The 18,889-nt window shown below is 47.2% G+C and overlaps 1 protein-coding gene across 1 annotated transcript in view; it reads left to right on the top strand.

Annotated features, from left to right (window-relative positions):
- The window catches only part of Itga9 (integrin subunit alpha 9), a 299,993-nt gene that overhangs the window by 241,318 nt on the left and 39,786 nt on the right, over positions 1-18,889 (top strand). The window contains exon 23 of the mRNA XM_050141583.1: positions 4,023-4,130. Coding sequence (XP_049997540.1) covers positions 4,023-4,130 — 108 coding nt within the window. The remainder of the gene's footprint in view (positions 1-4,022; positions 4,131-18,889) is intronic.

The raw sequence follows: 18,889 nt of genomic DNA, 5'->3' as shown, positions 1-18,889 counted from the left end.
ATACATAGGAGCTGAAGGCTCCAAGGCTCCACTGCAGATGTAGCTGGAGAAAGCAAAACTTCTCTCTGGGCGGCCTTCTCTGCTTTGTGCGTAGTTTTTCCAACAGAGACACGGAAGTTCGTTAACTGTTAATAGTGATTGGTTTGTGGTTTGGTTTGACTTCATTTGGTTTGACTTTACCCTCAGGAGTCAAAATGCTTCCCTCACATGAAGAATTATCAGGAAATATATTGCAGATGTCACGCACAAGCCTTCCTACAAACGCGGGTGTTTAAGATGCTGGCATGGCAGGCTGCTGTTGCTTCAGCTCTTTGCACAGAACCTCGCGATGTAGCCCTGGTTAGCCTGGAGCTCACAGAGATCCACCTGCCCCTGCCCAAGAGTGCTAGTGTTAAAGTCATGCACCACACCTGGCTGCTTTGTTGTTTTTTGAGAGCAGGTCTCACTGTGTGACCCAGGTTGGACTAGAACTGGTAATTCTCCTGACTCTGCCTCGTAGTTCTGGGAAGACAATGTTGAAGGAGAGTGATGATACAAACTGCCTTTGTCAGGTAAAGCCATGTGAGCTGAGACCTCTTCCCTTGTGCTCACCGGTCCGTGCTCTCAGTGGGATTCCCAGGCAGGGCAGGAGGGTCCTCTGCATTTCCATCTCTTGAGTTTTCTTGAATTGAATTGTTTCAGTTGTGGCTGGATACTCTATCCTGTTCCTGTGTTAGAGGGCTGTTGTTGTAACTGTTGTTCTTTGGGAATCAAAAGTTGGCCACGATCTCTCATCCAGTCTCATCATTTTAAAAATCTGTCCCCTGAAGCAGAACTACCGACTGGGAAAAAGAACTAAAGAGCTGGCTTTCTAGGGAAAGCTGGCTACAGACGGAGCCCACTCCTTCCATGTATGAATGCACAGTGGTTTCGTTTGTTATTGGTTCTACCTCTCTAGCCTCGCCTTCAGAATACGCTGAATACCTGAATCCTGTTTCTCATGCCCAGGCTGCCAGGCAGGGTTCACTCCTTTGTCTCTGTCTACTTACCTCATGCTCATCTTTAATTTTTTTGACAAATTGCAGCTTAGTGGTATGTGCATGCCTGTAGTCCTAGACTTTGGGAGACAGAGGCAGAAAAAGCGTGAATTCAAGGACAGCTTGGCCCTAACAATGAGTCCAAGGCAGACTGAGCTTTCATAGGGAGAGACCCTTTCTCAAAACAGAACTTAAGAAAACAGATCTATAAATATCACTCTTCTTTTTTATTTAAAAAAATATTTAATGACACATATCTTAAACTTTGTTCATTTAAAGTCTGCAGTTAATGGTTTTTCAGAGTGTTATAGAATTTTGTTTCCTTGCAAGCTAAATTTAGACATTGCCATCAGCTAAAAGAAAACACCCACAGTCCTGTCACCGGCTACACAGACATGCCTTGACAATAGGCTATACAGGGTTGGCTCCAGACCCCTGCCATCGAGCAAACAGCCCAACAAACAAGTCATGTATACAATACCTATGTTTACCATATATTGTAGTGCTTAAGTGGGACACTGAATGTCTAGAAATACAGCAAACACACCTTAATTGTGCATACTTTATTGGTGAAAACACCAATGGTCCTCTGAATCTTAACAAGCTTTACTCTTGTTGCTGGGAAAGGTGTCGTCCCTGTAAGGATGGATGCTGACTGACCTGGCTTCTAGTTGTAAAGTCTGGGGACCACTGGCTGACATTTCTGAAATGAAGATAACAGGGACATCGGCTGCATCCACTGACTCTTGCCCTCCCAAAGAGTTCTTGATAGAATAAGATGCGGCTTGATGGTCGGAGCCCATCTTCAGGTACCTGCCAGTGCCTTGCCAGCTAAGTTCACGATCTTAAGTTCTAAACCCTCCATGGTCATTTCAACAGCTTCACAGCATTTTTGCCAGGAGTACATCCCATCTCAAGGAATCACTCTCTTTAATGCATAAGTCAACTTCCTACTCATTAAAGTTTTGTGTTAAGATGGCTGAACTTGTTCATATCTTCATATGTTCAGACTGTCTTGTGAGTTCCCTCATATCATAGTGACTGCCTCCCTGAAGTCTAGGGCTTCTCAAAGTCATCTCTCAGAGTTGGAATCAACTCTATCCAAACGCCCCTCGCACTGATGTCTGATTAGCTACCACTGATCATGAATGCTCACAATGGCAAACCCTATCTTGGTTTTCAGTGTACTTTCCCTGGAGTTATGTTGGTTAGTTTAATTTTCAAGTAATGAACATCTTAGAATAACCCGGGAATTGAGTCTCTGTGACTGATTGCCTGTATTAGGTTGAACATGTCTGTGGGAGATTATCTTCATTTTGTTAAGTGATGTGGGAAGACCTGCCCACTGTGGGTGGCACCATTCCCTGGGCAGAGGATCATGGATGGCTTGAGAATAGATTCATTTATTCACTGCCCTCTGTTCTTGTCTGCAAATGTAGTAATGACTAGCTGCTTCCAGGTCCCTGCCTCCTTTCCTTCTCTGAGATGGTGTGCTTTAACTTGAAATCATGAACTCAAATAAATACCACCTCCCTTAATTAGTCTCTATAAGGCTAATTTATCACAGCAACAGGGACAGAAACAAAGACTCGCCAAAGAAATCAGTCTAGAGCAGCTATACCCATATGGACTATAATTCTGAAGCAGTAATACATGGACATCAAAGTCAGTCCTCCATTCATGGGCTGCAGACCAAGTGCCGTCAGCAAGCATGAACACATCGGTCTCCCGATACACCTCCAAAGTACATCTCTGCTCACAGCCTGTTTTCTTAGTTATTTACGAGTTCATTGGAATAGCACTTATGATTTTCCCAAGGAACATTTCCTCTGCATTCACAGTTTTATTGAATGGTGCAAGAAATCTGTCCATCGAGTTCTTGGGTAGCCAGGTACATTGCCTACTGTGACAATCTTAGGGAAGGAATCTTCTCTCGAGCAATAGATCACAGCAGTGGGTTAAAATGTTCAATAAACATGTGTTAGAAGAAAGTCTGCAGTCCAGTCTTTGCTACTCTGTTACAGCATGTGGGTTCCAGCCCCATGATTGTTATAATGTGCCCGTCTGAGTAATGAAATGTCTTATCTCACCCAGAAAACTACTAGTCTATGCTCTGCTCTTATAAATGTGCCCATTTTCCAGATTCCTCCTCATGCTCTGTTTCCGCCCTGGGTTTAGCTTGAAGCCTTTGCTCTCTCACCTCACCCTGATTGGTCTCTTTGTGGCTTCTTTCTCCCCTGCACCCTTGCTTGGCTTTGAGATGAAGAAGAAGATGGCTGAGAAGGGAAGGGGGTCAAATTGGCAGGATTGGACACTGAGCTCAAGAAGGGATGCACAGGTGTCATCCAACTGTGCCAGCAGAATGACCTGGACAGCACACGCACTGACCCTTTGTAGGAATAAGATCGCTTCATTTAGGGACAGCCCCCGTGGTCACTGAGGATCATCATTATCTCCAACTGAAAAGAAAAAGAGCTTGGGCCAGGCCACTGGACCTCAAAGATTGTTCCTGGGTGTGGTATCTCTGGGAAATATAGGGGTACCACCCCCACTCAGACCAACTGCATCAGAAACTGGGGGTGGCTCTCCCCACACCACCCATCTGTGTTTGAGCAAGCCCTATAGATCATTCAGATGTTATTCTAGAGTGTGAGAACCCTTAAACCTTTTTTTAGTATCTGAATTACCGTCAACTATCATCCGTGAATAAATGTCTAGGTAGGTAAAATTAAATATAATTTTTAGTAAGAAGAGGACAAGAAAATGCTCAATTTTGTTAGAACTCCCCTGTTATTTAGAACTTCATTTCAATTAAATTCAGATTCCAAATGATATAGTTCTAGTTCAATTAAAATCATATCTTAAAAATTAAAGTAAAGTCACATCCTAGATCAACACTGTAAAGCTTCTGTGTTTGGTTCAAAGACTCTTAGGGCACAAGGTGCATAGCATGACATGAAGGACCCTTGTCTTTTACCGACACTTGCTGTGTGCTCTAACCCACAGGTCTACAACACAGGCCCGAGTACCCTTCCCGGGGCGTCTGTCAGCATCTCCTTCCCTAGCCGGCTGTCTCCGGGTGGTGCAGAGATGTTTCAGGTCCAGGAGATGATGGTGAGTCCTCCATTTGCATGCTGTATTTGTTTCCGCTTTGAATGCCTGTTAGAAATTTGTATTCCACACCCTGGCACCTACTCACAAGGTTCAGGAAGTCTAACTGACTTCACACTCTGGAGACACACCAGGGGAAACCCAAAGAAAGACTTGAATTTCTGTGTTGAGACAATTTGGATGATGCCATAAGACCTTGGAAGGGATGGTTGTGAATTCATCCCCAGGGTGGCTCCCGGTACCTCTGGGCAGTTCCAAGGGCTATCTGCAGTCCTGTGCATGTGAATGGACTTCTCTGAGAAGAGCCTCAGTATGTATAAAGATTCTCAAAGGAACGCTGACGCCCAGGGATTAAAGATCAGTGGATAAGATGTGTGCATGATGAGAGAAAAACTCCACTTCCTGTGCAGACGACGAGGCCACCTGACCCTGCACCCCCTGTAGCTGACTTATAAGCCACGTGTGACCATTGCTACCACCCTGCTTAACACATACTCCTTGGCTCCAAGGATTTTCACCCAGCTTCCTTCTTTCCTCTGTCTTTCATCTCATCTCCCTAGCTTCTGAAGGGCTCAGGCCTTCTGTATTCTACACTCCTACCCTGGGGTCTAAAGCCAGATTCATGAGTCAAAATCTAGCCTATTCTGATGACACCGCTGATTTCTGTGCACCCAGATCCCTTCCAGGAATTAGAGGCTTTCTCTTCTCGTGTAGATACCAGCATTCAACCGCAGAACCTACATCCTGGTGATTTCACTTAATTCCAGTCACCCACCAAAGGCCCCACCCTTTTTTTCTTTTTCTTGTTTTTATTGAGCTATGCATTTTTCTCCGTTCCTCTCCCTTCCTCCTCCTCCCCTTCTATCCTCTCCCATGACCCCCACACTCCCAATTTACTCAGGAGATCTTGTCTTTTTCTCCTTCCTATGTAGATACATGTATGTCTCTCTTAGGATCCTCTTTGTTATCTAGGTTGTCTGGGGTTGTGGACTCTAGGTTTGTTGGCAGAGACTGCTCATTTGTTTCCTGGCCACTCAGACTCCTGAAATAATCACACAGACATCTGTATTAATTGTAGTACTGTTTGGCCCATAGCTTAAGTGTATTTCTAGCTTGCTCTTATATCCTAAACTAACCCGGCTCCATTAATCTGTGCATCACCATGAGATCGTAGCCTACCTGCAAAGCTTCAGCAGGCTCCAGAGGAGGCGTCTGTCTCCAGCAGCAGCTCCATGGCTTCTCCCTGAATCTACCTACTCTCTCCTCCTCTATCTGCTTGGAACTCCCACCTTGCCCTATTCTCCTAAGCCATTGGCCATAATAGCTTTATTCATTAACCAATAAAAGCAAAACATGGGCAGAAGAACTTCCCACACCATAGTTGTTTTTTTCTTTTTTTGCTTTATATCTAGAAGCCACTTATGAGTGAATATGTATTATATAATTGTCTTTATGGGTCTGGGTTACCTCACTCAATATGATGTTTTCTAGATCCATCCATTTTTCCACAAATTTCAAGATGTCATTATTTTCTTCTGCTGTGTAGTACTCCATTGTGTAAATGTACCACATTTTCCTTATCCATTCTTCAGTCAAGGGGCATTTAGGTTGTTTCCATGTTCTGGCTATGACAAACAGAGCTGCTATGAACATAGTTGAGCGCATGTCCTTGTGGTACAATTGAGCATCATTTGGATTATACCCAAAATTGGTATTTCTGGGTCTTGAGGTAGGTCTCAAGACCTGAGGCGATCTGAGAAATCGCCGTTCTGAAATCCAAATGGGCTGCACCAGTTTGCATTCCCACCAGCAATGCAGGAGTGTTCTCTTTACCCCACATCCTCTCCAGCACAATCTGTCATCAGTGTTTGTGATCTTGCAAAGCCCCCCCTTTAAGTTCCGCAGTCACATTATACACAGGAGATTAAATCCAGTGTGAGTGTTAGCAAGAGCAAACCACGTTCACACCTTAGCACCTTTCAGACCTGCTTCTGTCTCAGCACACAGTTACGCTGCCCTTCCGAGCCTGGGTCGGAAGTCTCGGGTCCCTGCTTCTCTGTCTCAGCACACAGCTACCCTGCCCTTCTGAGCCCAAGTTGGAAGTCTTGGGTCAATTCTAAATTCCTTTTCTCATATACTTCACATCCAGCACAGAAGCAAACCTAACAAGTGCCCCTTCGTAAAAATCCCAGTGTTACCTTTGCTCCCAAAGCCTTGGTCTAAATGCTGCCACCTGTCACTCAGGTTGTGGTAGTGGCCCCTGACTAGTGTTCCTGTCTCTGCCCTGGGCTCCTACAGTCCCTCCTTGGCTGGGTATGACACACCTCTGTGTAAGATCTTCCTGTGGCTTTCTTCTCCCTGTAGCGTCTTCCAGTGACTCTGCTGTCCCCCGCACACCTCCTCTTGCCCAGTGTCCTCTACTCCAGTCTCCTTGCTGGTTGCAGATGCTCTTCCTCCTCTGGATTTCAGCCTTCATCTTCCTTCCCCTGGAGCACCCTTTCCCCAGATGCCCACATAGCCGCCTCCTCCAGGCACTGCCCATGTCACCTCTCATTGACACCCTCCTGCTGGCTCTGTCCTGGCACTCCTCCTCCCTCTGCCCTGCTCATATTGTGCCTCATAACCAAGCTGACTTCTGTTTTCTTATTGGGCCACTTAAGCAGCCTGCTGTCTGTTTCCTATAACATAGGGCACGGATTCCACACTTGCTATCTCTCTGGGACCTAATGCAGTGCTCAGACTATAATATAGGTCTTCAAAGAATATCTGTGGATCGTGAGAACAATTCCACACTCTAAAGCAGTCACTAACTCTGTAAGTGAATTCAGGGGAAATGCTGGAAACAATCTCAACGGACCCTTTTGCCCAGTGACCTGACTTTTTGTTGTTTAGGAGATGGTTTCATCTCCTGGGAGAAGGGATATGAGGCAACCACCTCTCTGCATCCCCGGAAAGGATGGAGGCACAGAACTCAGGGGAAGTCACCGCACAGGAAAGCACATGCAGGCTGGGTTGAGAGGGTCAGGAAGGCAAGGGAGGGACAGGCAGCCAGCCAGAGAGATGGTCTCTCCATACATGGTTGCAAATCAGGGCAGCGAGCCCATGGCCTGTGACACATTTAAACCTAGAGTTGAAAGGACACTGCCCACAGGGTGGAGTTCTGGGAAGCATTGTGCGATGCAGTCATGGTTTCTGGCACTGCTGTCCTCTCGGGTCACATGGGCCCGAGACTAAAACCATGTGAGTGCTAAATGCAGAGCAAGCCCTGGTCCCTGATTTGCCTGCTGAGCTGCGTGCCCTGTGCTATGTCCTTGTCTGTGAGCCCTGCTGACCTGGCAGAAGACCATCCCCGACTGTTGTGAACCAGCGGGTGACACTGACCTTAGCGTGAGCTCGGCAAAGTACACACTTCTGTCTTCTTGCTTTTTGTTTTTAGTGCTAAGGATTGAACCCAGGGCCTTGTTCATACAAAGCACTTGTTCTACCACTGAACGACTCCCACCCTCTCCTTAACTGTTATTAACTATAGCAACCACTACTCTGTCTTGTCCCCAATGTCTGGAAGTGTTAACAGAGGTTTCTGTCCCCCCTCCCCGATCTCATAACCATTCAGTCCCAAAGAAATACACAGAGGCTTACATTAATTATAAACTAGTTGGCCTATTAGCTCAGTCTTCTTATTAACTCTTATAACTTATATTAACCCATTATTCTTGTCTGTGTTAGCCACGTAGCTCGGTACCTTTCATCAGCAAGGTATTTCTCATCTTGCTTCCTCTCTGTCTGGGTAACACAGCAGACTGACTCTTTCCTCTTCCCAGAATTCTCCTGTTCTCATCGCCCCGCCTCTACTTCCTGCCTGGCTACTGGCCAATCAGCATTTTATTAAAAATAAGACAAGTGACAGGATAAAAGACCACTGTCCCACAGCGTGGGAGAATAGTGTTCTCATGTGGCACCGAGTGTTCCGTAAGAGCTCCTCACATAGACATCTACAGTATTATCATGCCGTGAGCGGAAATGACTATGGACGACATCAGCACTTAAGTCACTTGGATGGGGATGCTGTCTCGGAGCCATATGTGCTCTTTTTCCTCTCTACTGGCTGGTAATTCACAGATGTGCGTGAAGTTTTCCCGGGGATTTTCAGATCGACTTGTCTGTGAGTTGAACTGGCGACCCTGAAACTCGCAAGAAGAAAGAGGTGCTTGGATACATTCTGGGTTTTTAGTTCTCAGAACCAAACCCTTAGGTTTTTCAAAACAATATTTAGGGTGTGGTCAGTCACAGAATTCCCAGCAGCCAACTCCGGTGAATAGAGCAGCCATGAGCATTAGCATGAGAGAGGTAAGCAAACTCCCAGACGGCAAGCGTTGAGACACTCTGTTCCTATGAAGAGCCCTCACTGGATGGCCGAGTGGTGAGGGACCTGGAAGTAATCCCATGGGTGACACTCTGCAGCCATGGGCAAGGATCCCAGACACTTGTCTCAGAGGCCCGAAGCTTACCCTTGGTCTTAGAGCCCATGTGTTTGAGAGTGAAGGTAGAGCCTGGCCCCACCCACTTTTTGTTCAGATCACTAGATCAGGTGTGACTGGCTAAGGTTGCTACATTCCTACCACATCCTTCTAGGGTGTGGGATGGAATTGGGATCTCATTCAGGAACTTGAGCAGTGTCCAGTTTCCTTTCTGTTGCTGCGTGATAAAACACACCCAAAAGCAATTTGGTTAAGGAAATGGTTGGTTTGGCTTATTCTTCCCAAGTCACAGTCCATCACTGAGGGAAATCAGCTCCGGAAGTCAAACAGGGACCTTGAAATAGAAGCCATGGAGAAATGCCGCTTGCTAGCTCACTCCCAGGTTCATACTTAGCTAGCTTTCTAAAGCAACCCAGGACCACCATTGCGGGGATTGGTGCTGCCCACAGTGAGCTGGGCTCCTTACATCATCTCCTAATCAGAACAGTCTCTCATAGACTGACGGTCCCCCCCACTGGGACTCCCTCTCAGGTAACTCCAGGCTGAATCTCACTGACAAGTAAAGCCAGTGAGGACAGTTAGCTTAGTGCTAATCACACTTGATCCTCTTAGGAATACCCACTGTCAAAGCCTCCAAGACCCTGTGGTCTTTCTGGAATACTTGCCTCAAATACATAGCCCTAAGCTGCAGAAGGGAGTGGATATGGAGAAGGGACAAAAGGAAAGGAAGGAAGGAAGGAGGGAGGGAGGGAGGGAGGGAGGAAGGAAGGAAGGAAGGAAGGAAGGAAGGAAGGAAGGAAGGAAGGAAGGAAGGAGATAGCTCTCAAAGGTGGAACTTGTATTAAGACCACTTAGTAAACAATGTAAAAACAGCTGGCTGTCCACTTGGGAAGAAATCACAGAAAACCTGCATGATGCAGACAAAGGATAGAAGAATCCAAGCTATGTGGTTGCTCTTTCTTTTTTTAAGCATGAAAAGCACTAAATATTTTCATACTTTTCAGATGGGAAGCCCATCTTCTAAGGCAGTGACAAATCCTAGAAGAGAAGATTGGCAGCTATGTCAGTCACTTTTCTGTTACTCTGATGAAATGGGCAAAGGCAGCTTAAGGCGTAGAAGTCGCTTGGGGCTTATGGCTTCAGTGTCCATAAAGGCAGGAGATGTGCGGCAACAGGCAGGGGAGGTGTGGGAGCAGGCAGGAGAGGCAACAGGCAGGGGAGGTGTGGGAGCAGGCAGGAGAGGCAACAGGCAGGGGAGGTGTGGGAGCAGGCAGGAGAGGCAAGGGAGCAGACAGGGGGAGCAGGCAGGGCAGCAGGCAGGGGAGCAGACAGGGCACTGGGCAGGGCAACAGGAAGCTGACATTTCACACCTTCAACTGCAAGCACTGAGATAGAACAGAGCCGGACAAGGTGATGAGCCCAAGTCAGCCCCTAGTGAGGTCCTTCCTCCAACAGGTCTGCTCCCCTTTCCCAAATGGCGCCACCAACCGGGAACTGAGTGCTCAAATACCCCAACCTATGGGAAACACTTCCCATTCAAGCCACTGCCATAGATATAAATGTGTAAAATTATTAGCTTTTGAGAGCACCAAAATTCTTCATTAAAAAAGTCCAGAGGTATTTGGGGGAAAGGTATCTGCAACAAAGTTAATAGGTAAGTGACATATTATTTATTTATTTTTTTTCAAAATAACAAGGAAAAGGCCAAAAAGCATACAAATGGGTAGGGAGTAGGCAGAAAATTCACAGGGGAAGTTTAAGTGGCAAATAAGCGTGATCAGCTTCCCTGAATTCAGAGCATTGCAAACTATAAATGAGGTTTTAATCTTTGAACTGACAAAGATCAAAAGACTTGGCACATTGTGTGCTCAGGTGAAGGAGAATGACTATGCCCACAAATACTATAAGTATGAAAGACAGAAAAGAAACTGTCAGACTTTAAATATGAGCCCTAACAGCACCCCGTTCCCGAGTCTGTTCCAAGAGACTGTAATTTACTCAGCTAAAAGTTTGCCTTTCTAAGAGTAAATATGGATTTACTCTTGGTCTCAGCATTACCGTAGACACTTCCTCATCTGGCAAAGTGAGTGATCGCGCCATATCCACCACTCGGGTTCTGAGAGGGGGCTGTTAGAGTCAAGATAATAATACTAAATTTACATTATTCGGAACTTACCGCAAGCTGGGGAGATGGCTCATGCAAGCATGAAGACCTGAGTTCATCCCCAACATCCAGGCGGAAGCAGGTGCAGCACACATCTTAATCCTGGTACTAGGGTGAGGATTCAGGAGGGCATCTGGGACTAGCTGGGCAGCCAGTGTCGCCAATCAGGAAGCTCACAGTTGAGGGAGAGACCCTTTCTCAAACAGAAGGTAGAGAGCAATAGAGGAAGACACCTGTGCTGGCTGCTTTTCTGTTGCTTTGTTTGCTTTGAGCATCTTGACAAGAAGCCGTGTGGAAAGGCAGGGCCTGTTTGGCCCACTGTTCCAGGTTACAGACTGCAGGGAAGTCATGGCAGGAACTTGTCCTGCGTCCACAGTCAAGGACAGAGAGAATAAACACATGCTCGCTTGCTCGCTTGCTTGTGCTTGGAGTAGTCTGACTTTCTTTACTTTTGTAAGTCTAGGGCCCAGCCTGTGAAATTGTGATGTCCACATTGCAGGGCGGGGTGGGGGGAGGTCTTCCCACCTCAGTGAATGCAGCTAAGAAAATCATTCATGGGCATGCTCATAGGCCAACCTGATCTCCATAATTCCTCACTGGGACTTTCTTCCCAGGAGAGTCTAGGCTTCTTCTGGAAGATTCTAAACTGACAATTAAACCAGAACAGTACCCAAAGTCAACATGTGTGTACACATACATGTGTGTGTGTGTGCGCACGTGCACACACACACACACACAGAAACGAGCATGTCACAAGAAATGCAGTATGGAACCACTGTATCAAATTCTATATGTACCATGACAGCTTCGTCTGATTTCGTAGCTTGGTGAGGAAATAAAGGCATGGAAAACATTTAAAGGATCACCCAAGGTCTGTGTTTATAAAAATCTGGGTTGGTATTCTCTTGACCACGGGACTGCACAGCCACCTTCACGGCCTCACGATATCATTCTCTCAATCATGATGTCGCTCAGCTGCACTAACCCCATCTAGAAGACAGACCTGTAGAAATGCAGGCTTGGGCTGCACCTGAACTTCTCACTCCAAATCTGCACTTGGACGAGACCCCTGCACTGTTCGTGTGCACACCCCCGCTTCGGAACCCCACTCCACAGAATAGCAATTCCACTATCACACTTCCGTTTCTCTGTCTGTTACACGTGGTGACTGTGGCTGCTGAATTAGTCCACCAGGAGAATTTTTTTAAGCCACGTGTCCTTTCATTCAACAAGTACTCGACACCCAGCCCACGCCTAGGGCCGGGTTACTACAGACCGTAAAAGGCAGAGCTGTGATCATTCCCTGCCCTCAGCTAGGTTACCTTCTGGGAGGGGAAGACAAAAATGAGGGAAGCCCACACATAGCTCATCACTTGGTGCTGAAAGCTATGGAGAAAAATGAAGGAGGCAGAGGATGGCCAGGAGGAAAGGGAGAGTGATCAGCAAGGTCTGAGTCCTCCTGTCAGGGTGGGTGACTAAGCAAGCCTGGGAGGCTCTGTAGTGAGATCTCTCTGCACGGTGGCCTTGCATGTCTGTGGGGTGGTCTCTCTGCCTTGTCCTTACTTGGTTTGATTTCCTCTTTGGAAGTGCCCGACCATGCTCCTTGAGGCCCCCACACGGCAATCAGATTGGACGACCAGAAGTCTGTGGGGGACGGGGAGTTCTCTATCGCCACCTGAGCCACTTATTTCTCTGGCGGTGGCTGTCGACAGTGACACTGACGTTTAGAATGATGTTGTTCACATGAGAAGCATCCTGGGTTTTAGGAGTTAGCTATGCTTGAGTGCTAATTGCAACAAGAAGTCTCCCCTGCGGCAGTCTTTCTGGAGGCTGGGGTTCAGCTTGTACACGAGCCAGGACTGGATCTTTAAGACAACCCAGCAGATAACCCAAATCAACCCCAACGGCTCACATTTCTGTTTTAATCTCCACTCCCGTACCTCATCATGAAGTCACGCTGCTTCCCCTGCCTGTCCCCCCTCAGCATTCTTCTGGAGGAATTCGATGGCTTTCCCTGTGCCAGACTTGCTCTCCAGGTGAGAGACCCCTTCCAGGGAGAACCCTAGGCTTAGAGCTGCCCTCCCCAGCAGTTAGAGAGGGATTTACTGCCCCAGAGTGGCTTTGGGATTCCCTGATCTAGCCCTCTGTCTTTGGGCAGAATGGAGTCAAGATGCCTTTTCAGTACAGCAGAACCATATTTCCAGATAGTTCTCTCTGCTAAGTCACCCCAGCATCGCTCAAATCCCACTGTTATGACTAGCCTCCCTCTCTCCTGCTCTCATTTCCCTCCTGACCTTTCCTTAGCTAAAATGGAAAACGCTTGCCTCATTCCCTCTTAGAGAAGTTGAGCTAGTGCCTAATCTTTCTTCCACCTTCTTTTCCAAAAAAAAAAAGTTTTTTTCCCCTCTCTTTTCTATCCTAGGCTACTGTCTTTGTTTTCTCCATGGGCTCCAAAAATAAAAATAAAAAATTCAAAACTAAGCAATGCAGACAGTTTTTTAGTCAGTCTCTCCTCGTCATAAGCCATCGTTGCTCCAATGGTGAGAAGCCACTTGGCAGCTGGAGAACTTTGTCCAGTCTTCCAGTCCTGACTGCTTCTCTGTGTAATTCTGGGACCCTTGAAGGTCTCTGTATAAAGATCAGAAAGGAGGGTCAAGTGATAGACCCTTGTCATTCCAGCTCTGGGGAGGCAGAGACAGGAAGATCCCTGGGGCTTCCTGGCCATCCAGTCTGGCCTAATCGGACAGTTCCAGATTTAATAAGAGACTGTGTCTCAAGAAAATAAGGTGGAGAATGACTGAGAAAGACATGTAAGATCAACCTCTGGCCTTCACACGCATGTCAGTGTGCGTGCGCGCACATGCACACATACCAACACACCAACAAGGAGCTTGTATTAACCCACCCACAGGTCTGAACCCACACACACCCCAACTTTTCTGGCCATCTTCTCCACTACCCCATGCTAAGCTCCTTCTGATTCACCTTCCAGTGTGCTGAATCTTTGAGGCTGCTGGGCTTCCTGGCCCTCTGCTTGTTCACAGCCTTTCCCTTTCTCCACTCCAATTCCTAGGTCCTCTCCTTCATTGTGCCTCTTGAGTTTTCACAGAGACAGTTCTTAGACTGCAGGTCTGAGTCCAGAGCCTGCCCTCCCAAGGAGTCCTCCCCGGCTACTAGCCCCAATGCTGTGAACCCCATTCCTGGTTCCATTTCACAGTCTTTGTCACCCACGAAAATTATTACATTTGATGTCTGTCTTCTCTCAGGAGATTCAAAACGTCATGAGAGCAAAGGACGTGGCTCTGTTTTCTGTATATGTTCACATTTGACATCTGGGCAAAAGTATAAGCTCAGAGAAATAGAATTCATGCCTGTCTTAGTTAGGGTTTCTATTGCTGTGAAGAGGCACAATGATCATGACATATCTTATAAAGGAAAACATTTAGTTGGGGTGGCTTACAGTTCAGAGGTTCAGTCCATTATCATCATGGTGGGATATGGTAGCATGCAGGCAGACATGGTGCTGGAGAAGGAGCTGAGAGTTCTACATTTCGCAGGCAGAGGGAAATGATCGGCGACACTAGGCAGCATCTTGAACATATATGAGACTTAACTGTCAATACACTTCACAATATAGCTAGAGCAGCAGTTCTCAGCCTGCATATCAGATATTTACATTATACTTTATAACAGTAACAAAATTACTGTTATGAAGTAGCAATAAAATAATTTTATGATTGGGGGTCACCACAACATGAGGAACCGTATTAAAGGGTTGCAGCATACAGAAGGTTGAGAACCACTCATTTCAAAGGTGCTCCGTATGTCCTAAAAATCTGAGAAGTTTGTGTTCACTGAGAATCCCTAAGTAGAGCCATTTTGGAAAGTTCCACTCATCCACAAGCAAAAGTTGCCCTAATTTCAGTCTGAGAATCAAAAGGAAGGTGACATTTTCCAGTCAGATTGAACCTCTGACTGGCAACAACTCATACTCCACAAACTCCGGGGACAGTTGTTATGTGATTGTGTTTCCTCATGGCCCTCCTTACACATCAGCCGGTCTTGTCAGCGGCCCTAAACCACTTTTTCTCTTCTTCTTCTTTATGTACATATAGATGTGTCACATAGTAAAATTTCAGAAATAGGCCAGGATACGGTTTAATAGTTTGTTTGTTTGTTTGTTTGTTTTTTATCAACAGGAGTCAAATACTTTAAAGAAGGGAAATGTTTGGTTGAATTCTTCAGCAATAGTTAAGGAGACATGATTGATTGAATTCTAGAGTGATCATTGCATTTCTGGGCACTCAGTCTATGTGATCTTGGCCGGAAGGCAAAAGCGTGTGTTCCTACAATGTGTCTGTGATCCACTCACATACTCTGGGAGGTGGAGACTAGAGCCAGTCTGGGACATGTATGGACACATGTGTGGACATGTACGGGCATGTGTGGATATGGTACAGGCCAGAAACTCACCTTTGAACTGTGTGGACATCAAGAGTAAATCAAGCCAGCAGTGCCATTCCCCTGCTGGCCGAGGGTGCCTGTCCTTTTCCTGGGGCCTGAATGTACTGTGCTTCCAGTTGCCATGATGCCTCCCTGCCATCGGGTAGACCAGTTGGACTGCGGCTGCTTAGGTGGCATGTATCTTCCTTCTGGTTCCCAACATGAATAGGTCTTAAAAGTAGGTAATTAAACAGTCAATTTCCCTTCATCCCTGAAAACAAACATGACCCCGGGCTCACTGGTGCAGGCAGGATGGGTTGTTAAGAAGTCCGTAACAGAAATTTCACTAAGGATAAACAGAGCTCATCAGCCACTGCCGAGAAACACATGGTTCTCATTTGACCTGCTGAGGCCTAATTGAGTGTGCCTCAGAAACACACACAAAGTGGGGGATGGCTTTCTCATATGCACCCCAAATTTCTTCTGACCAAAAGGAATCGCCTTGGCATTACCAGCCCCTGAGACGTAATGGTCTCCTGGCCGCTGGGGACCCACCTTTGCCTCCTCTTCAGTTTCCTGGACATTAGGCCTGAGGCACATCTCACACTTTCTGAGCTCCTTGAAACCAGAGAGCAAAGGAAGCAGTTCCCAGTGCCCCTTTCACAGCTCTGATACGCGCACACCTCTGAAAAGCCATCTGAGAGGTTAGCTAAAACGTGACAGGAGGTGGAATCCAAGAGGTGGTCACGGGGCTTCTGATAGAAGGGGATCATCTGACAGACAGGTGCAGAGTGAACCCCTCAATGCTGGATGGACATGAGCTTTGTCCATGTAGAGGAATCCAAGAGCTGAGACTGGAATTTAAACAAACTGATACAGCCCCAAGGTCTGTGTTGTGTCCCTTTGGGTGGGGGTGGAGGTGACAGGGTCATTCGTCATCCAGATCAGCAGAGCTCCTGCTTCCAAAGTGTCTCCTTATCTGTGGAAGGCGAGCGTTTCTGGCCTGCCTGCCTCTCAGGCACTCAGGTGATGTATTTACGCCTCAATCTCTCACTCCAGACAGTCCATCCACATCTGGAAATTCTTCCGCGTCACACTGCAGACAGTCCATCCACATCTGGAAATTCTTCCGCGTCACTTCATTTCTAAAACTGCTTCCCATCTGTAGCACTTCAAGTCCAGGAAAGGCCATCCCGCGCCCGTGAAACGGGCCTCCTCCGGGGCCTGCCTTTCTCTGATTACATGTAAATGGATTCTCTTTTATAGAGAGTGTGGCGTGGCCTGCGCTCTTGACTCTCCAGCATGTTGGTTCGTCCCCACAAAGATGGAAGAAGGAGCTCAGAACTTAGGGTGAAGCCTTGCACTAGCCAGCCCTAAGCCTGGTGTAAATAAAAGGCGTTCTCCTGTAACATGAGAGATGGCCGCCTCCCGGGGAGGCTGTGCTTTCCACTTCCTACAGAGCGTTGATGTCAAGGCTTCATTCCTTTTCTGTCTCATCTTCGGTCTCGGTAACCTCCTGACCTAACAAACAGAACACATCTTTCCCCGGTGAGATGGCCTTTGGGGATCGGGAAACAGCTGAGAAGAAAAGTATTTTCTTTAGAAGATGGTTTTCAGTTAGAATCAAAGTTACGACAGTTTCAGGGTTTTAAATTGAGTCTCTTGGGCCAGTAAGATGTAAAGGTCCTTGTTGCCAAGCCGCACACACACAAAGGAGCATAATAAGGATATTGTCTTCTTCTTTGTAGAATTAAAAGACACTAGGCTATTCTGGGGTTCCTGATCTGTCCCCAACTCTGCAGTTTTCAAGTGGGCTGTTACCGGGGACAGCTGTTATACGCCTTCGTGTCCTTTCTATTTCAACAACAAAACTGTGTATCTGAGGTCCTTGCCGGTATAGATCTGGAGCTCTGGGGGGCAGAGCTAGCCAAAGCTAGAGCCTCCCGTCCCCTTACCTCACTGAGCTTGTGATGAGGGGAACAGCTTCCCTTTTGGGGATTGTTGGTGTGTTGGGACCTCTAGCTACATGTCAGAATAAATATCAGAAGGACCAGAACGCAGGGCTGGAGATGTGGTTCCCTCAGTAAGTGGCTAAGCACACAAGCATGAGAAACTAAGTTCAGATTTCCAGCATCTACCAAGCGTAGCAGTGTGCAGCAGAACCCCAGAGCTGGGTGGGCAGAGACAAGAGAACCCTTGGGGCATGCTGGCCAACTATTCTAGTTGAACCAGTGAATTCAGATTCACTGAGAGATCCTGTCTCAGAAGAATACGGAGGGGAAAGGACTGAGAAAGACCCCTGGCCCCTGGTGTGTGTGCGCACATACACACACACGTTGACACACATGTACTTGTATAAGAATGTGTACATACATACACAGAGTCGCGTGTCAAACTGCTTAGCAAGGAGGAGTCTTCCACAAAAGTGTAGGGATCCACAGCTGAGCTCCCCATTGCTTTTCAGTGGTGGGACACCGACACCCAGAAGTTGTGTTCTCAACCATTGAAAATGTGGGTAACATACAGCTAGGTGCACCCCCAATCAGGAACTCACCAAGACTGTTATTTTGGTCTCTGGCCTTGCATTAAGTCACCCTGTCATAGCTGGAAAAGCAGAACAAACAAGGGGTGACTGATTGTCTGACTCTGTGTGGGTCTACAGCACTGTGCGGCTTGAAGTGGATACTGAACACACGAGCCTTAGGGTCGTTAGGAAAACGATGTCGTCTTTTGGCTACTTGTCAGACACTGCCGAGAAACACCTGGGAGTCGTGCACAGCCATGTAATTGAACACAAGGCAGACAGGAATATAAATGTAGTCCACTTTTTGCTGAATGGAACAGAGTGTAATTGGCTCATTTATGTTAGGTCAGGTGTAATTAACCAATTTCTCGAGCGTTTTACTGAGTCCTAAAATGAATGCCGCCACAACCCTTTTGGAGCCCAGTAAGCCCCTCGTGGTGGATGGGGGTCACCGCGTCTTCTGATACCTCCCTTGCCAGAGTAGGCGGGTAGGTGGTAATTGAATTAGCAGAGCTGGCATTCAAAACATTCTCTGGGTTTCCCATCTCAAAGGGCGTGTGAATTCAGAGAATTCGGAGAGGCCCAGCAGTTAAGTCGTGGGGCTGGTCATGTTTACCCAGTTGCCATCAGCTGTGCTTATGTAATGTGATACGTGGGGGAGGGGAGGGGCCCAGGGAAGTAACAGGGAGCAGAATGTCGGCTGACAGAGAGACATATGGGTTAACAGGAAACATATGTTCTTGAAAAAAGCGAACCTGTGCTCCTCCATCGAGTAAGCTCTGGGCTGCTTTTAGTCAGCTTCATTTGAGGGCTGCATCGAGGGTGACTCCAAGCGGACCTCCTAAGTGATGCTCGGTTCATCCAGGCTTCCAATTGCCTGTCACTGACTGTGCACCAGAGTGTGGAGCCGGGTACAGTTTGATGACGTTCTGTGTGACACCCCACCCAGCCAGTGTGTGATCAGGAGAGTGGCCTAAAGCTGATACAAAGAGGCATCAGGTCTCAGGTGCATGGTTAAAATGCTCAATAAAAGGCCAGGTATGTTGGTGCACACTCAGGAGGCAGGAGCAGGTGGGTCTTTGTGAGTTTAAGGCCAGCCTGGTCTACTTAATGAGTGAGTTCCAAACCAGCCAGAGCTAGGAAGGGAGGGAGG

Source organism: Alexandromys fortis, unplaced genomic scaffold, assembly GCF_014885135.2.
Source record: "Alexandromys fortis isolate MF-2015 unplaced genomic scaffold, M_Fortis_MF-2015_v1.1 scaffold_44, whole genome shotgun sequence".
Lineage (NCBI taxonomy): Eukaryota > Metazoa > Chordata > Mammalia > Rodentia > Cricetidae > Alexandromys > Alexandromys fortis.
This window is presented reverse-complemented; position numbering and strand designations above follow the sequence as displayed.